Source organism: Pygocentrus nattereri, chromosome 9, assembly GCF_015220715.1.
Source record: "Pygocentrus nattereri isolate fPygNat1 chromosome 9, fPygNat1.pri, whole genome shotgun sequence".
Lineage (NCBI taxonomy): Eukaryota > Metazoa > Chordata > Actinopteri > Characiformes > Serrasalmidae > Pygocentrus > Pygocentrus nattereri.
In genome coordinates this window covers 38,028,283-38,045,505 of record NC_051219.1, presented here as the reverse complement: position 1 = coordinate 38,045,505, position 17,223 = coordinate 38,028,283, and the positions used below count along the sequence as shown (strand labels likewise).

The 17,223-nt window shown below is 37.8% G+C and overlaps 1 protein-coding gene across 2 annotated transcripts in view; it reads right to left on the bottom strand.

The window, feature by feature from the left end:
- The window catches only part of lamb2l (laminin, beta 2-like), a 69,473-nt gene that overhangs the window by 23,561 nt on the left and 28,689 nt on the right, over window positions 1-17,223 (bottom strand). For both annotated transcript variants that reach the window (XM_017681530.2, XM_017681531.2), the window contains exons 3-13: window positions 15,581-15,750; window positions 9,160-9,295; window positions 8,744-8,817; window positions 8,422-8,610; window positions 7,621-7,684; window positions 7,310-7,512; window positions 6,230-6,350; window positions 5,939-6,127; window positions 4,201-4,380; window positions 3,855-3,967; window positions 856-935 (exon numbers count right to left, since the gene is read on the bottom strand). In XM_017681530.2, the coding sequence (XP_017537019.1) occupies window positions 856-935; window positions 3,855-3,967; window positions 4,201-4,380; window positions 5,939-6,127; window positions 6,230-6,350; window positions 7,310-7,512; window positions 7,621-7,684; window positions 8,422-8,610; window positions 8,744-8,817; window positions 9,160-9,295; window positions 15,581-15,750 (1,519 nt within the window). The remainder of the gene's footprint in view (window positions 1-855; window positions 936-3,854; window positions 3,968-4,200; window positions 4,381-5,938; window positions 6,128-6,229; window positions 6,351-7,309; window positions 7,513-7,620; window positions 7,685-8,421; window positions 8,611-8,743; window positions 8,818-9,159; window positions 9,296-15,580; window positions 15,751-17,223) is intronic.

Genomic DNA, 17,223 nt, shown 5'->3' with positions numbered 1-17,223 from the left:
CATTTCAGAGCAGGAATGAGACTGCATCCCTGTCCCTCATGGCCACATGGTGAGCAGTTGGGTTTTTTGAAGTAAATGTGTCCCCAACTCTGAAAATCTAAGTTTGTGTGTGTCACTACAATGTGCCACTTAAGAAACACATTTTCTGCAATTAAGTAAGCTTTTCTTGCTTTTATGAAAAATATAATTTTATGCGTAACTATTCAAAGCTGTATTTACTCATATATCATGTCTGAACATTAATGAGTCCACAAAACATTGGCATTAATATACCACTGGAATTTGAACCATTACAGCTCCAGTGTTACTTCCAAACTTAGAGGCATGTCCTTAATTATTACTCACTTAATTATAGCTCACTGTAATTACTGTGATACTATATGCAGATACTTTAGGCAAACTTATCAACAAATTAAGAATAAATATGGTCATCAGAAAATGGTCAGGAAGTTGAGTTTTACCATCTTATTCTCCTCATCATCTACTTCTTAATCTGCTTCCATACTTAATCTACTTTTATTGTTAGTCTACCTCCATCAGCTCCTCCTCCTCATCTTTCTGATCAACCTCTATGGGTTCCTCATCCTCAAATTTCTCATCTACATCCATGAGTCCAAACCAGCTGATTATATAGTGCTGACTGAAAGAAGCTCAGGACAATGTATGATCGATATTCACTGTAGTGATCTTCTTAGTTTTTGTGAGTTGACCAAAATGAAGTGATCGAGATTTTGTTGGTTTATCATTGTAAGGTAAGTGCTGTGATGTTTTGGATGGAATTCTTATATATACTATCTACCAGCTCTGCTTTATCACTCAATGAAGTATACACACACATACGTTACAGATACTTACTTGTTGCTATATGCTCCACCAAAGTCACAGTCACAGGGTCTGCATCCTGAAAGGTCATTACTGAGTCCCCAAAACTCTGGCTGAACACAAAAACACACACAAAGACTTTAATTTGTTACTGTGATTAATTCCAGTCTCAATTCCAACACTGGTTACTATGATTTGCTGGTATATAAACATATATATGTTTAATGATTACGTAACTAACAAAGAACTATATGAACCTTCACAATGCAGGCCTTATTGCTCAATTTAACATTTTTGCTCACATTTGATCTTTTGGCCTTGATTGTTCACATTTGTGTTTGTGAGTGGTTGTCATTAGTGTGAACAACGTTGCCCTAACAAGATGGATAATCTTAAAAGCTAATGCTAATGTGCACAGCTGCTATCTTGGCACTAACATAAGATATCCCATTGAGGTAGTAGTGATAATTAGCATTGTTCTACCGAATGAACAAAAGCTATGCATGCCATGGACAGCTTAGTCATAGACCAGTGTAGTCGCCACAGCGGATCATCTGCCTCCATCTTGCCCTATCCATTGCCTCCTCTACTTTCACACCAACCATCTCCATGTCCACCTTCACTACATCCATAAACCTTCTCTGAGGTCTACCTCTTCTCCTTCTACCCGGCAGCTCCATCTCCAACATTTTTTGCCCAATATATCCACTATTCCTCCTCAACACATGTCCAAACCATCTCAACCTGTCCAAACTGCTCCACCTTCACTGTCCCTCTGATCTGCTCATTACTAATCTTGTCCATCCTTGTCACTCCCAACGAAAATCTCAGCATCTTCATCTCTGCCACCTCCAGCTCAGCCTCCTGTCTTTTAGACAGAGCCACAGTCTCCAAACCGTACATCATAGCAGGACACACTGCTGTCTTGTAAACCTTCCCTTTCACTCTTTCTGCTATCCTTCTGTCACACATCAGCCCTGACATCCGTCTCCACCCACTCCATCCTGCCTGCACCCTCTTCCTGAACTCTTTTTTGCACTGTCCATTGCTCTGGATGGTTGACCCAAGATATTTGAAGTGTTAAATAAAAATGTTGTATGCTGCAGTGCTGCACCATTTAAGGTGGAACACGAAAAGTCAAACAAGAAGCTGGCAAATATCCTCAGAAACTGTTACCAGCATTAAAATAATAATTAGGATATTAAATCAGTTCATCAGGGTATCATGCAGATCATCAGCAGTAATATTAAGCTGAGTCTGTCCTGAATTAGCCTAAATGCAGGTAAGGTTGTAGAACATGTCTGTTTGACATGTACAGAACAGAAAGATCTCTCATGTTTCAGTCAGTATTCGATGAAGAACAGAGAACTGCAGGGAAACCTGCTTCTTTTGTTCTGACTTATTTTCCTATGCCTAGGTACATGGTAATACATTACTATACTGACAAAGCTTGCTTAAGGAGGCTGCCTGTCTAATGACACCAATTCAGTGCAGAGTAGCATTAGCTAACATGTAGCAATATTCATATTACAACTTCAACAACCTCATAATTCATAATTTCAGGAGTGAGAAAACGTAGACTTGTTCATATTTGGGCATTTATTTCATGCAATTTCAATATGAAGCCAACTTTACTGCGCTGTTACAGATAAAACTGTTGCACTATTAGTTTCACCTCAGGTTTTTTTAATACTTTAGTACTTGCCAGATTAACCTGAATGTTGTTTTGTTCCAGCCAGTCTGTAAAGTATATCACAGCTGTTAAATGAAAAGCTTGTGTATGTGTAAGGACAAGTTCTGAATTTGTTGTAGTCCTGCTGTAATAATGTTCTTTAGAATCTGACCAAACAGACGGCAGGTAAAATATTATCTTGCAAAAATTATATAATGTTTTAATTTTCTATTTCTGTATTTGAAAATGAGCGTCATGGTGGCGCGGTGGGTAGCGCTGTTGCCTCACAGCAAGCAGGGTCTGGGTTCGATTACCCAGCCGGGTGACCACTGTCCTCTCTGTGTGGAGTTTGCATAATCTCCCCGTGTCTGCATGGGTTTCCTCCGGGGTTCTCCGGTTTCCTCTCACAGTCCAAAGACTTGCAGTTAGGCCAATTGGACATGCTACATTGCCCAAGGGTGTGAGTGTGTGTGTGATTGTGTATGTCTGTCTATCTGCCCTGCGATGGACCTGGCGACCTGTCCAGGGTGTTTCCTGCCTTCCACCCGATGACCGCTGGGATAGGCTCCAGCACCCCCCCGTGACTCTGAGGGAGAAGCGGCTTGGAAAATGTGTGTGTGTTTATTTGAAAATGTGAACAGGTAGAAGGCTTCTCAATCAGTCAGACTGTGCAATAGTAAGTAATGTCTTCTGGGTTCGTCAAACAATAGAGGGCGCTCAAGAGTGAGTCCAAAATCAATGAGTTTACATGATTAGGTTTTCTTTGTTTTATAGTGAAACACATACTTCTGCTTTCCAGAATTAAAGAATAAAAGCTCCTGGACATGTGGTGAGAAACTGTCTTAACTTTTTTGTTTTTAGGCGTTTAACTCAATCTGAATTAGGATTTATCATTTTTTTAAATCTCACATTACAAAGTTATATTTTTTGTGTCACTTAGAGTTTCAATAGTTCACACCAGTGATACAAGTCATAATTCTGTTTTTACTAGTAAAAACATAATTTTGACTACTAAGAATAGGAATAGTAGATACGTGTAATTTCATTTGAACTAGGGAAATTTAGATTGTCACTAGTTAAAATGCTATTTTTAATAGTGAAAATTGTATTAAAGATCTCTTTAATGTAATTACAGATATCACCATATATCTTTTTTACTAGAAACAATAAATATTACAAACCTCCAATACAAAAACATCCCATAGTGCTTTAAAAAGCATGATAATACAGTCTCTGAATGGTTACATTTCCAATTTAGCACACTAGGATGGTTATCATGGTTCATGGTTATCACTGCTTGCTTCAGCCCTGTAATGTGAAGGTAGCTTTAGGAACTTGTGCACTGAAAGTGGACTCTTACTATGCACTGGTTGCAGTAGCGGCCTGTCACGTATCTCTTGCAGGAGCAGTCTCCACTGATTGGATCACATGGACCTCCCACCATCGTGATGCCGCGTGGGTCACAGTTACATGCTGTCAAACACATTGATGAAAATATGTACCCCACACAGATCCACAAACACTAATACATACAAACCCTGCTTAAGCATAACATGCATATATATTTACCCACACAAATGTTCTAGCCACACAAATGCCATGTTCTTGAGGCCTTTCCTTTACTGGTAAAGTATCAGCTGAAAAGAGAACTCACAACCACTGAATTCTGTTCCATATCTCCCTCCCTCCTAAACATGCATACTCACGTTGGCACCCCAGAGGGTCGTTTTGGCTGAGGCCATAGTGTCCCTCTTTGCAGTAGTCACAGCGCTGACCCTTGACGTTGGGCTTACAGCGACATTGTCCGCCAATCATTCCCAAATCCAAATCAGTGTGGCTGTCACACACACCACCCTCCAGAGAGCCCACTGGGTCACAGTCACACGCTACACACAGAAGAAAAGAGTGAGACAGACAAGAGAGAAAGAGAGAGAGAGAGAGAGAGAGAGAGAGAGAGAGGATTTAATACATTTTGATACAGAGGTTCTTTAAAGCCAATACAAATAAGTGTTGTTCTGCTTTTTAGTCTGCCTTTCCCTGTAAATAACACAATTTCTCAACATTGTGTGGAAACACAAGAATAGGAAAAATGTCACAGATCAGCAGCATTTTTAAACACTCTGATTAACCCAGTTGGTAAAAGTCTTTTACTGATCCGGACTACGCTCTGAGTGAGCTTACACGCTCACTTGGAAAAAATCACAGTGCATACAGCAATCAAGGAAGCCCAGTGCATCTTTTATACACAGTAACAGAAAAATGGCAGAACAGCTCAAATTGTTATGGCCTCCCCTGAGATAACATCAGAATTTTCAAGTCTTCTGATCACCTTACACTCACTTAAAAGGCATTTTCCCTACTTTCCAAGAACTGTTTATTTTGTGACTATTTAACAAGATCTTGCTGTTTTTTTTTCTTTTCATTTCAGCACTGCCAACTGTTCCTCTGTGTTTCACCCATTCCACTGTTTTGACTACTTATTTTTCAGTTTTTTGTTTTTTGGAACTTTGTATTTTTTTTTTCTTTCTGTTTTCTTTTTTCCTTTTTATTCTTTCTTCTTCGTTGACGACATTGTTTTCATGATACTGAACTCCATTTACTGCTTGTTGTTTTTTGTGAGTTTGCTCTTAAATAAAACTCTTTATTTTTAATTTTATATGTGTTGTGTTTACAAAGAGAAATTTAAATGCATACAAAGTGCAAATGATTTCAGGTGCTATATGGTGATATATAGAGCACTTTACCACATGGTAAGCAGTTACAACTCAGTGTTTTAAGTTAAGTTAAGTTAAGTGATACTTTTTTGATCCCATAAACAGGGAAATTCCACCTCCGCATTTAACCCATCCCTGAAGTGAAACACCACATACACACTAGTGAACACACACACACACACACACACACACACACACACACACACACACACACACACAAGGGGGCAGTGAGCACACTTGCCCGGAGCGGTGGGTTTTTGAGTTCTGCTTAAAATTAGCTAAAATTGTCATTGCTGAAACAGTTACTATCAAAACTTTCGGTAAAGTTTCTGTAGCGTTATGTTTGTTTTGGTAGAGATGTAATGTTAAATTAATTATTTTAATTAAATAAAAATAAGGTTAGGGTCATTGAAAGCAAAAAGATCTTAGTCCTAGACTAGTATATACTGCAACTGAATATTTAGTATTTATTGTCTCACAAAGCCCATGTATACAAAATACAGAAGACACATTAATGACACTTTATAACTGAGTTAAATTTAACAGAACTAAATTTAATCAAGTGCAAACCAATGCACCTATAACAGAAATGCTGAGCTGTGAGTTCTCTTTACTTAAAAAAGTTAAACTAACTAAAAGACCCATGTAAAAAAGTAGGTTGAACACTTAATTTTTCACAGTGCATGTCACATATTGAAATTAAAAAGCTATGAACTGCTGGGTAACTCACAAACACATGCGACTGGGTCTCTGATGTCTCTGGCTGGGTCCTGGTAATAGAAGGGTTTGCAGGTCTCACAGTTGCGGCCCATTGTGTTGTGGAGGCAGTCGTCACACACGCCTCCACTAACGTTCCCCGTGGCCAGATACACCGCCATGTCAAAGTGACATTTATCGGAGTGACCATTACAGTTGCATTCTGATTAAAAACAAGAGATTTGCAGTGTTGCTTATTAAATTAGCTTAATCTACACCAGCATGTAGATGTCTGCGTTTGCATAAGTATGTGTGTGTGTCTTGCCTCTGCAGGTGTGAGGGTTATCAGCCTCGGCCGGTCGCCAGGGCAGGTCATGGTGGAAATCTCTGCAGCGTTCACAGTTCAGCCCTTCTGTGTTATGCTTGCACACACAGTGTCCATGAATCTGATCAATCACAACACAGCCTCATCACTCATTCTGTTTTAACATTATTCTGAGTCACCAAGAAGAATTACTAACTATCCTGTTCAAACTATCAAGCTATCAAGAGTGATTTTATTACATTATGTATATATATATATATATATATATATATATATATATACTTTAAAGGGTAATTATATTGGTTATATTTTCAAACTTTTCTGCATGATTAAATAGCTAAGATGTGAACAAAGCCATTCAGATAAGAACCAGACATCCACAGCATTTAATGTCTCTAAAAGCTACCTCACAGAAACCTGTTACAAGAAATGGTTACAGTTATGCTACTTCATGCCTGACACATTGTGTTATCATAATTTTGAGTGTTTAGAAAATTTTGGCTAAAACCTATTTTGATGCCCCAGACATTGCTTTATGATAAACTTGATAAGGTTTTGGCTAAAACTTTTTTCATGTTACATTTAAGACTGAGAGGTACATGCAAGTTGTTATAAGACAAAATATTACCTAAAGAAAAGCCGTTATTTCAGATTTACCACTATTTTAGCAACAAGACTTAGAAGACAAATACTGCATCACGTCCCCTCGTTTCTATCACCGCCAATGGAAGTTGTAGAGTAAGTTTCTCTACAATGACCTATTTCACATTAAACCACTCTGAATGACTACATCTTAATAGCCAAAGGAACAAGAAATTTAGAAAAATCTTGATGAATAGGCAGGTCTAAGAGAATGGAAAGATGCAGAGATGGCAGGGTGTGAAAAGTATTTTACAGGAAATGTAAGGTAGAGATACAAATTTAGAAGAAGTGAGGCCCTCCTCCATAAATTTGAGTTGTAGGCATCATGCTGTCAGCTTCATATAAGGGTCAGCAGATTTTTGACAAGCAGTGCATGTATATTCAGATCATTTGCAAATCACATAGCCCTCAAAATGACAAACAACAGCGCAAACCCACCATGCCACTGACTCTGGTGTCCACTCCTTGCACTGGGACACACTCGGAAGCATGACCATAGCAAAAGCAGCTACCCCGCACCACTAGCTCATACAGGGCATAGTAATACTTCTGTAGTACGTCCGGTCGCCGGTCCAGCAAGTTATCCCCCAGAGTGTGGAGCTTAGTGAAGTTGATCCTCAGGTTGGTGATGCGCAGGAGGTCTACACACAATTACAGACAGGTTTTTTACTGTACTCTGTGATTACTCACCTGATCAAAAGGTTCAAAAGTGTTTTCCTAAGTAATAAATACTCAACACAACAACTTACCCTGAATATTAGTACTGTAGGGATCACTGACATGGATTGAAGGATCAAGCACTTTGTAAATGACCTGAGGGAAAACAAATGAAGACCATTGTTGTTTTTCAGATCAACAGCACTTCACGGACAAGATTTCAAGCCTCAATCATTCACATTTAGCAGGATGAAGACTGTCCACAAGGGGGCACTAGCATTTAAGTAGAGCTTTTTTCATATATCAGTATCTATATTTTTACATGCACACCAATAGTCCAATGTTAGTCTAGGACTGCTACCCTAACGTAGACATGATCATATAAACAGTACAGTTCAGTTGTCACAGTCCAATAGGGTTTCAGTCAGCCTAAGCTTAACATGGTTAAAACATAGTCCTGGGGAATATTGGGCAAACTATCTGAGACAGATGTGGACATTTGAATGCTTAGATCATTATATTGAAACCCATGCAGAGTTTTTACAATGATTTGTAGAGCTTTATGCATTAGCACTAGTCATTTATACAGCTCTGGTAAAAGCACTTGGAAATGAGTTCAGGTCAGTTTCTAAGACTAAGAGCTTAGTTGGGCAATTATGTGCATGTTAACACAGTTACTGTAAGAGAACAAACTGGCAGGAACCCACACCAGCACGATCTCACAAATTCAGTGTGTCTGTAGTCACAAATTGTGTGTCGGTAAAAGTGAAATGCAGGGTGAGCATACGTTCAACAACAAGTACTGCCAAACAGAAAAAGAGTGTCAACAGTGCTGTAGATGAGTGTGTCACATCAATGTCTTTTTCCAAAAGATTTTCTAAAAGAGCTGTTACCTCTCCCTCTGTGGACGGCTCTATATCAGAATAGCGCTCTTCACAGATGACATCATCGATGAGCTGAAGGGATCGGGAAGGGATTTGCGGAAAGGTTCTGCTGCAGTTGTAGGCAAAATAGCGGTACGGCCTCCAGGAACGCCCAAAATCTGCAGAGCGTTCAATCAACATGCCTGCAGGCCTGAAGGTCTGGCGAGAAATGCTTGGATAATTAAAAAGTTTGCACACAGGGGTCTGATGAAATTAATTTTTGATTGGTGGTTGTTAACGTAGTCATGAAAGTATTCAAACACCTCCATGTGATATAAACACAAGAGCTCACCTTAAACTTCATAATGAGGTGAGTGAAGTGGAATTCTGCTTCCAAATTGAGCCTGATACTAACACTCTCCTCTCCTGAGAACACATGAAAACGGAAGTGATTACAAGCCCATTTACCAAAGAAAATTATTTCAATGCATTTTCTGGTGCTCAGAACAGAATATTTGCTGACTCAAAACACTATTACAATAGAGGTCAATGGGCAGTTGCTGAATTCTGCCAGAAAATATTTATGCAAACATTAGTCTTATAGGACATTTCCATGAATTCCTTAGTCAAGAGCAGTGTTGGATCAAGCTGTAAATCAGTACCTCCATAGTGAAAAGCACACATGCAAAGACAGGCACATTTACATTGCACGGCTTCATATTCAGAGTCAAAGCTAAGAAAACATACATGTATTCTTTTCACACTCACCATTGACAGACTGCCACCAGGTGAGATCTCCTTTGCTGTCCTTCAGGTAGATAACATTCTCCACGCGATGGCTGGTTCTGTGATAATCAGGTTGATAGGGCCTCCGCGAGTCACATTTGAAGCACTTATCGACCTCCTACATTGAAAGAGACCGCAGAACGTCTGTGTGTGAATCAACAATTAAGTTCCTCGTATTAATTTTTACTTTTACATTGTGAACTGCAAAGGAAGCAAAGTTGGTTCACAGCACAAGTTTGTTGACACGCAGGGCCGTAACTAGGAACAGAATTTTATTGAGGTCTATTTTGCAAAAGTGTGACCTACAGCTTAGAGTTAATAAAACAACTGTCAGATGAGAATTACACCAACTGCAAGCTTCGTTATTTTTTAAACCAAAGTATTCTTTTTTGCCTATCCATAACTGTTATGCACCCTTCCTCTTATTTGTTCCGTCCCCATTCTTCCATGAACTGATATTACTGTCCCAGAAACTGATTTGACTCCTAACCTCTTTAAGTTTATTTAATGAATACATTTCTTTTCAGTTGAAAATTCATATTAAAACCTTTACTAACTCAAGTGAAAGTTTCAAATTGATTTTATTTACCTCTCTCTCTCTAACATTAAACATGTTATCAAAGGCTGTCTGTACCAAACCCCAGCTAACAGGAGAGGCAGCTAACGTTACTCACAGTTAACGGTTAATAAGGCAAAATACAGCCCAATGTACCTTATGATTTCTTTACGTTAGCTACATGATATAAGTGAATGTTCTCATGTCAGTTGTATTATATTATGTTTTGGTAACAAATAAAGCTTTAATTTATCATCTAATCCCTATTATATCTGACTATGGAGTGTGTAGTCTAAACTGAGCAGCTACATTAACTAAAGCATGTTAGCTAATTTAGCTAGCAACGTTGTGAGTGCTCCAAAAATGGACAATGGAGTTTGCATTATACATTAATATGGAAAACATTAAATTAAATGAAATTAAATTAAATTATGCTCATAACCTCTTAGGTTTTTACCATAGCTATGTTATATGTTAGCTGCACAGCTGAAAATCTCAAGGAGTCAGTCACTCCAGAACTCAGGGCTGTAGCGACTCGTAACTACAGAGATACTAACTACAGAGATACTAACTATAGAAATACTAACTACAGAGATACGTAACTACAGAAATATTAACTACAGAGATACTAACTACAGAGATACGTAACTACAGAGATATGTAACTACAGAAATATTAACTACAGAGATACTAACTACAGAGATACGTAAATACAGAGATATGTAACTACAGAGATATGTAAGTACAGAGATATGTAACTACAGAGATACTAACTACAGAGATACGTAACTACAGAGATATATAACTACAGAGATACTAACTACAGAGATATGTAACTACAGAGATATGTAACTACAGAAATATTAACTACAGAGATACTAACTACAGAAATACGTAACTACAGAGATATGTAACTACAGAGATACGTAACTACAGAGATATGTAACTACAGAGATACTAACTACAGAGATACGTAACTACAGAAATATTAACTACAGAGATATGTAACTACAGAGATATGTAACTACAGAGATACGTAACTACAGAGATACGTAACTACAGAAATATTAACTACAGAGATATGTAACTACAGAGATACGTAACTACAGAGATACGTAACTACAGAGATATGTAACTACAGAGATACTAACTACAGAGATACGTAACTACAGAGATATGTAACTACAGAGATACGTAACTACAGAAATATTAACTATAGAGATACGTAACTACAGAGATACGTAACTACAGAAATACTAACTACAGAGATACGTAACTACAGAGATATGTAACTACAGAGATACGTAACTACAGAAATATTAACTATAGAGATACGTAACTACAGAGATACGTAACTACAGAGATACGTAACTACAGAAATACTAACTACAGAGATACTAACTACAGAGATACTAACTACAGAGATATGTAACTACAGAAATATCAACTACAGAGATACGAACTACAGAGATACGTAACTACAGAGATACTAACTACAGAGATATGTAACTACAGAAATATCAACTACAGAGATACTAACTACAGAGATACTAACTACAGAGATACGTAGCTACAGAGATACTAACTACAGATATATGTAACTACAGAGCAGGCGGTTCAGTCTAGGGCCAAATCCAAGCTGTTCTGAGGTCAGCTGAGAACCTCTTACTGTTCACTGTGTAGTCATTGCCCTTTTTTCACACTGAATCTCATAAAACCCTTCAGAAACTTCCAAGAACCTCATAAACTAACGCTAGTAACGAACGCTAGCAAACTAAGTAGCTAACTTAATGAAGCAATTGCGGATAGCAATGGTTGCTAAGCGGGAAAGTTAACTGGAAGGTTTGGAAAATAACGGCAGTTTTGTTTGGCCACAATTCAGTGACAGAGCTCACAGAAACAAACCAAACTTCACCATCCCAGAAAGGTGGCATAATAAATATTCTGTCCCCATTTGATGGGTGGCCTGTGATACTATCGCTGCACCGCTGAGTAGACTCAGTCTCATGAATGGAGCAAAGAACCACTTATCTGACTGTCACCTCACTCACCCCTTTCTCTGCCACCATACACCCTTTAACTGCCGCTGCACTCAGCACTTTAACTTTACACTCATACTTTGCACAATGTAAAGGTTACAGGTATGACTGTGTGTGTGTATGAGTATCCACATAGCTAGTTACGAGCATGATCACAGCGGGCCAGTCAACCACATTCGTGGTCACTGCAAAATTAACAGTGTGTTTTATTTTGGATTAGGACTAAAAAATGTACTGGAATTACTGTAGTAAATATAATTAGAATTACTGTATGAGTTTCCAACTTGTTACTAAACTTTCCATCATTTACTTATTCATTTATGTCTGTTTATAATGGAACTTGGCCACAGATCCATGCTTACCCCTGCAAACGCTGATTGCATTATTAAAGTAATTAGCCACTTAAAGCCGTGAGCTTACTACAGTTAATGTGGGCTGATATGTTCTGCTTAAAACCTCCTAAAAACAACTGTCTTAAGTGGCTTATTAGTTTTACAAAATAGTGACAAAATACAACTTGATAAAATAGACTGTTCAACAGGCACTGAATTTATTTATGAATAATTAACAATTGTAATAAACAGTTATGTCACCAAGCAATGTACCTCATTATCAATAGGCTATATTTGCCAAGCCTACAGTCAAAGATTACTCCATGAACAGCACCACTGTTTTAAATAACTTTTTTCCTAACAATGGTTTAAATAGAAAGGATATGAGAGATCATATGTGTGTGCATAGCACTCACAATGGCTTTAAATGTGGCACTGCCAATCAGATTGTAGCACCAGCACTATCCATTTTATAAGTACGTTTGTACAATGGGAAAGGTTAGGAACTTACCAAAATAGATCAGGCTAACTAGCTAACCATGATTCTGACCATAAAGCAATTGAAAGACTGTGCAATTGTAAATTTGCCAGTTTAAAATAGGACTTGTACTGCAAATTCCTCTAAGTTAGTAATCACTGCAAAAAAGAAAAATGTGGGTTGGAGTCCCAATCCCAAGTCATGCCCTAAGAAGGAGGGGTAGCAACTGGGTCCAGCAGGGCCTCCTGAATCAGAGTCCTGAGCCAAGTAGAGAGCTTAAATGGAATACAGCCAGATCACTTTGTTTTAACTGGGTTGTTGTCCAGGGTAACAAAATCTCCAACAGCGACCTGGCTATGAGGAGCTTTAAGGCTTAGAGGTAGTGAAACAAAGCAAAAGACTTTATTTCCAAGGGCTTTTAAAGGCCACACAGATACTATATCAGCTTCTTACATACAGTATCTTTTGCAGACTTTTGCCCTGCTTTTCACTACTGTGTACAGTATGAATGCAGTAATGCGAGGGCGGCAGTACAGTAGCAGCTGTTTCTGCTCCTGACCCTGCTTCTCATATAAGGGTGAACAATAAGGTATTGAATATTCATTAATATTCACTCATTCATGCTCAGTATTAAAGTATGTAAGAAAGAAGGAAAAATGTTCAAATCAAATTGATCAAGTAAGATAATGGCATAATGGGCTAATATCCAATCAGCTGCTTGTTACAACCCAGTTTATGCAGTTACCATACATATATACAGGCAGATATGCACATTTAGAACCACCTTCTTAAGGCATGCGAGAGCAAGCTGATGACAATTGGTGGCTTCCTTTGTACTTAACCAGTCCACTTTAGAAAGGAAATACAATTGCAATCTGACATGATTTCTTGAGCCCAAAATGAGTCATAGGCACATTAATGAATTACATTAAGCCAATAATTAACTGAAAGAGGTAGATATTCCGAGTTACCAAGGAGAAACCAAAAGAAAAGGGATCAAATCTGCTGAAAATGAGTAATGAGGGGGTAGTTACGGAAGCTGTGAACATGAGTGAGTTGACAGGGAGTTGAAAGACCACACCTGGACCAATGAAAAATGACTGCTACCACATCCCTATGTGTCTGGAAATAGTGGTGCCTCCAGGCAGATAGACATTCACACACACACACACACACACACACACACACACACACACACGCACACACACGCACACACACACACACACCTAAAGAAATCTAAATATATTCTGTTTTTCTTACACAAATGTATAGGCTACATTTGCAGGAATCATCATTTATAATCACTCGGCTAAATATATATTTACTACCCTTTACTTTGTATGAATGAGGGGACCAATGTCAACTGTTTAAAACAAATCTTTAAAGTTGTTATCATATTACACTACTTTTATAGATGTTAAGCTGTTTTACCTCTTCTATAAAGTTACTGTTTCAGTGGTACTAGGTTTTACAACAGAGGCGTAACAGAATAGAAACAGTGAGAAACAGAAAACAGTTACAAGCAATTTATAGTGTGTTCTGAGTGTTTATGTGTATGGAGACAGTAAATGATATTATTCAGGCAGTTCAGGTAATCAGCGTCAAAACTTGGTTAGTTAGTTAGTTTTAACAATTAATGGTTTTAAATGCTGGAGTTATATGTATAACTACTTATTCACCCTTTAACCCTGGAGATTGGTGTGCAGACTGCTAGTCACACAGTGACACAGACAACAATCTCACCTAGCAGATAGCTAATGAAATGGTAAAGAGAGATTTCAGATGAACCTCCATAATCTGGAGACAAACTGACTTATTTGCATTTATAAGCACTCTAACTGGTTTCCTGATATGTTTAATCTGCAGTGAGAAACCATCAAACACTAAAAAGTCACAAAGCTGGAGTCCGTTTCTCACTCGCCAGTTTCTTGTTTGAATTTTCACGTTCCATCTTAAATGGTGTAACATTTAGCTACATAGTTAGCTAAATTCTGGCGCTTTAGACACCATTTAATAAGGTATGAAGGGGAAATTCAAATGAGAAGCTGAATTCAACCTTGTAAACAGTCGAACATTAAGAGACATTTAATAAGAAACTGTTTCACTTTTGGGGAAAAGTTTCCTGTGGAAGATGCAAGAAAGATGCCTATAGCCAAGCTAAAGCTTAAAGTCTATATAGCACATACTGACATATTTACAGGTAAGATGACAAAACGTTACTTTAATAAAATGAACATGAAATGTTGCGTCTCCCAAGGTTGTTCCTATTTTTGTTGAAACTTGATAAGATAGTTCTTCTTTTCATTTGGGTTGCTGACCCCTGGGCTACAGTGATGTTTTTTCTTACAAAATCAAAACGTGATTGGATGATTCCTCTGTAAATTCCTAATTATGTTAGTATTTGATCTGACATGCTAGGAAAGTGCACTTGGCGGTATCTACCCACATACCACAGAGAGAGGAAACAAAATCCTCATTTGATCATTTTCTTTTCGGCATTTCAAGAACTTAACCCTTTCTGCCAGCCAGTTTAAATTATAAACCATTTTAATGAGTAATACTATAATACTTACACACTTTTAATATAACAAGCATGATTTGAGAAAAAATCTTCGAAGACTAAAAACCCCTAAATGTTTTTCACTGACTGTATGTCTGTGTTTCATGTTCTGATTGTAGCATTTGAAGTGAGTTAAGCAAGCAGAGCCAGCGGGCACACCAAACCTCCCAACACAATACAGACCGCCATCACACACCAGACAAGACCATGCATGCAGGAGTGGAAAAAAGTATGGAAGAGAAAGAAAACACGCTACACTGTTTACACAGAATGAGATCAGCACACAAAAACAAGTGGTGCACAATGCTCAAGCACACACTCAACAAATAGAAAAGAAAAAAGAAAGACTGAAGGAAAGAAAGACACCCACTGTGGGAGGACGTTATGGTAGATGGCACTGATGTGTGTGCACATTTAGTTCTTTGAGGCTTGGTTTACCAGTAGATGGCTGACGATGCAGTACTGCTCTGGCGCTTCCAGGCCGCAGGTTGAGGTGGCTGTTAGGTTAATATCTCGTCCAATCAGCAGGTTCCCTGTAGCTGGGTAACAGCTTCCTCCTGCGCAGCCATGAGGACCTGATGGAAGCTCCTGTGCCACAGTATGGACAACTACAAGCGAGACAGGAGTCTGTAATTAGCAATATGACTACAAAAATGTATGAAGATGAAGATAACAAAACATCTGCTGTACAGTTTTCTTTCTCAACTCAAAAATACCTCCATATTTTTTAATTGTCCAATGGTTTCAAGCGCAGCATAGAGAGTAAGACTTTTTGGAATTTTAGAGATCTATGGGTAACGTTTACAACAAAGAAAAAATAAAGAAGACAAATAAAATTAAAAATAAAATGAAAGAAAATAATAAAATATGCTTATTTAATAGAAAGAAACTTATCAGTCAGCTTTAAAATGGGTTTTAATGAATATGGTTGTCAAGCAATCAGGGAAATGCAAGCTGCAAACTTCATACAACCCACAGTCCCTCTTACATGAGTCCCGCCACAATTATCACTGCAAAGGTGTGGCATAGAAAATAAACTGCTATCCAATAGGTCTATTCATAAATTTAGGTGCAGGGATTTGGGCATTTGTCTCAGTGCAGAGATGACAAGCCAGCACAAATACAGAAATAAAAAACATTCATCAGCTTCACACTCGGCGTGCAGATTACATACTGGTAGCACTCTAATGCAGACCGGAATAAGATCCTTTAGGCCTGTGATACTCTGTGATACAGAGTGCTTTGTGCTACACACAGCTGAACAGTTTAAATCGATCCTGTTTACATTAGGGCTACATAATATATAGTTTGTTAATCATTATCACAATTTATCATTATATATATATATATATATATATATATATATATATATATATATATATATATATATATATATATATATATATACACACACATATAGTTACTATTATTTTTTATATTATTTATATATTATTTTTATATATTATTATGAGCACATGAAATTGCTATATAAATTACATTATATACTCTTTTATGAGCCAAACTGGCATTTCAACTGAAAAATCAGTTGCCTATTTAAATAACATGAACCAAATAAGGTGCCACATTAAAAGTAAGAGGGAACTGTCCATTCAGCACAATGAGTAATGCACATTATAGCATTTTGGTACAGAGGTGGCAGCAGCAATCATATATACTTGGCTCATGTTACTTACATGATATAATTGCATCACACATTTGATTCCATAGAAATAGTAAACTGGGATACTGCTGGTCACATGTTTGGAGCCTAAAGCTGTCAATTCCGAACTTCGTTGATTTCGATTATTACTACTACTACCTCTATTACAACTACACCGACTACATGTATTACTACTATTATTGCCTCTACTACTACTAATCTGTCGTGTTTATAAGATAATACTATTGGGTAAATTGCAATTGCCGCATGCAGTAATATAATCAAAATAATGTATTTTGTCCATACCATGAAGTCCTAATGTTCCTAACATCATTTGCCAATATGTTTCATTTTACAGAGTGTGATCCAGAGCTGTTAACAGGCAGGTCTAAAGCAGCAGAGGGTCAGTGCACTGAGGATT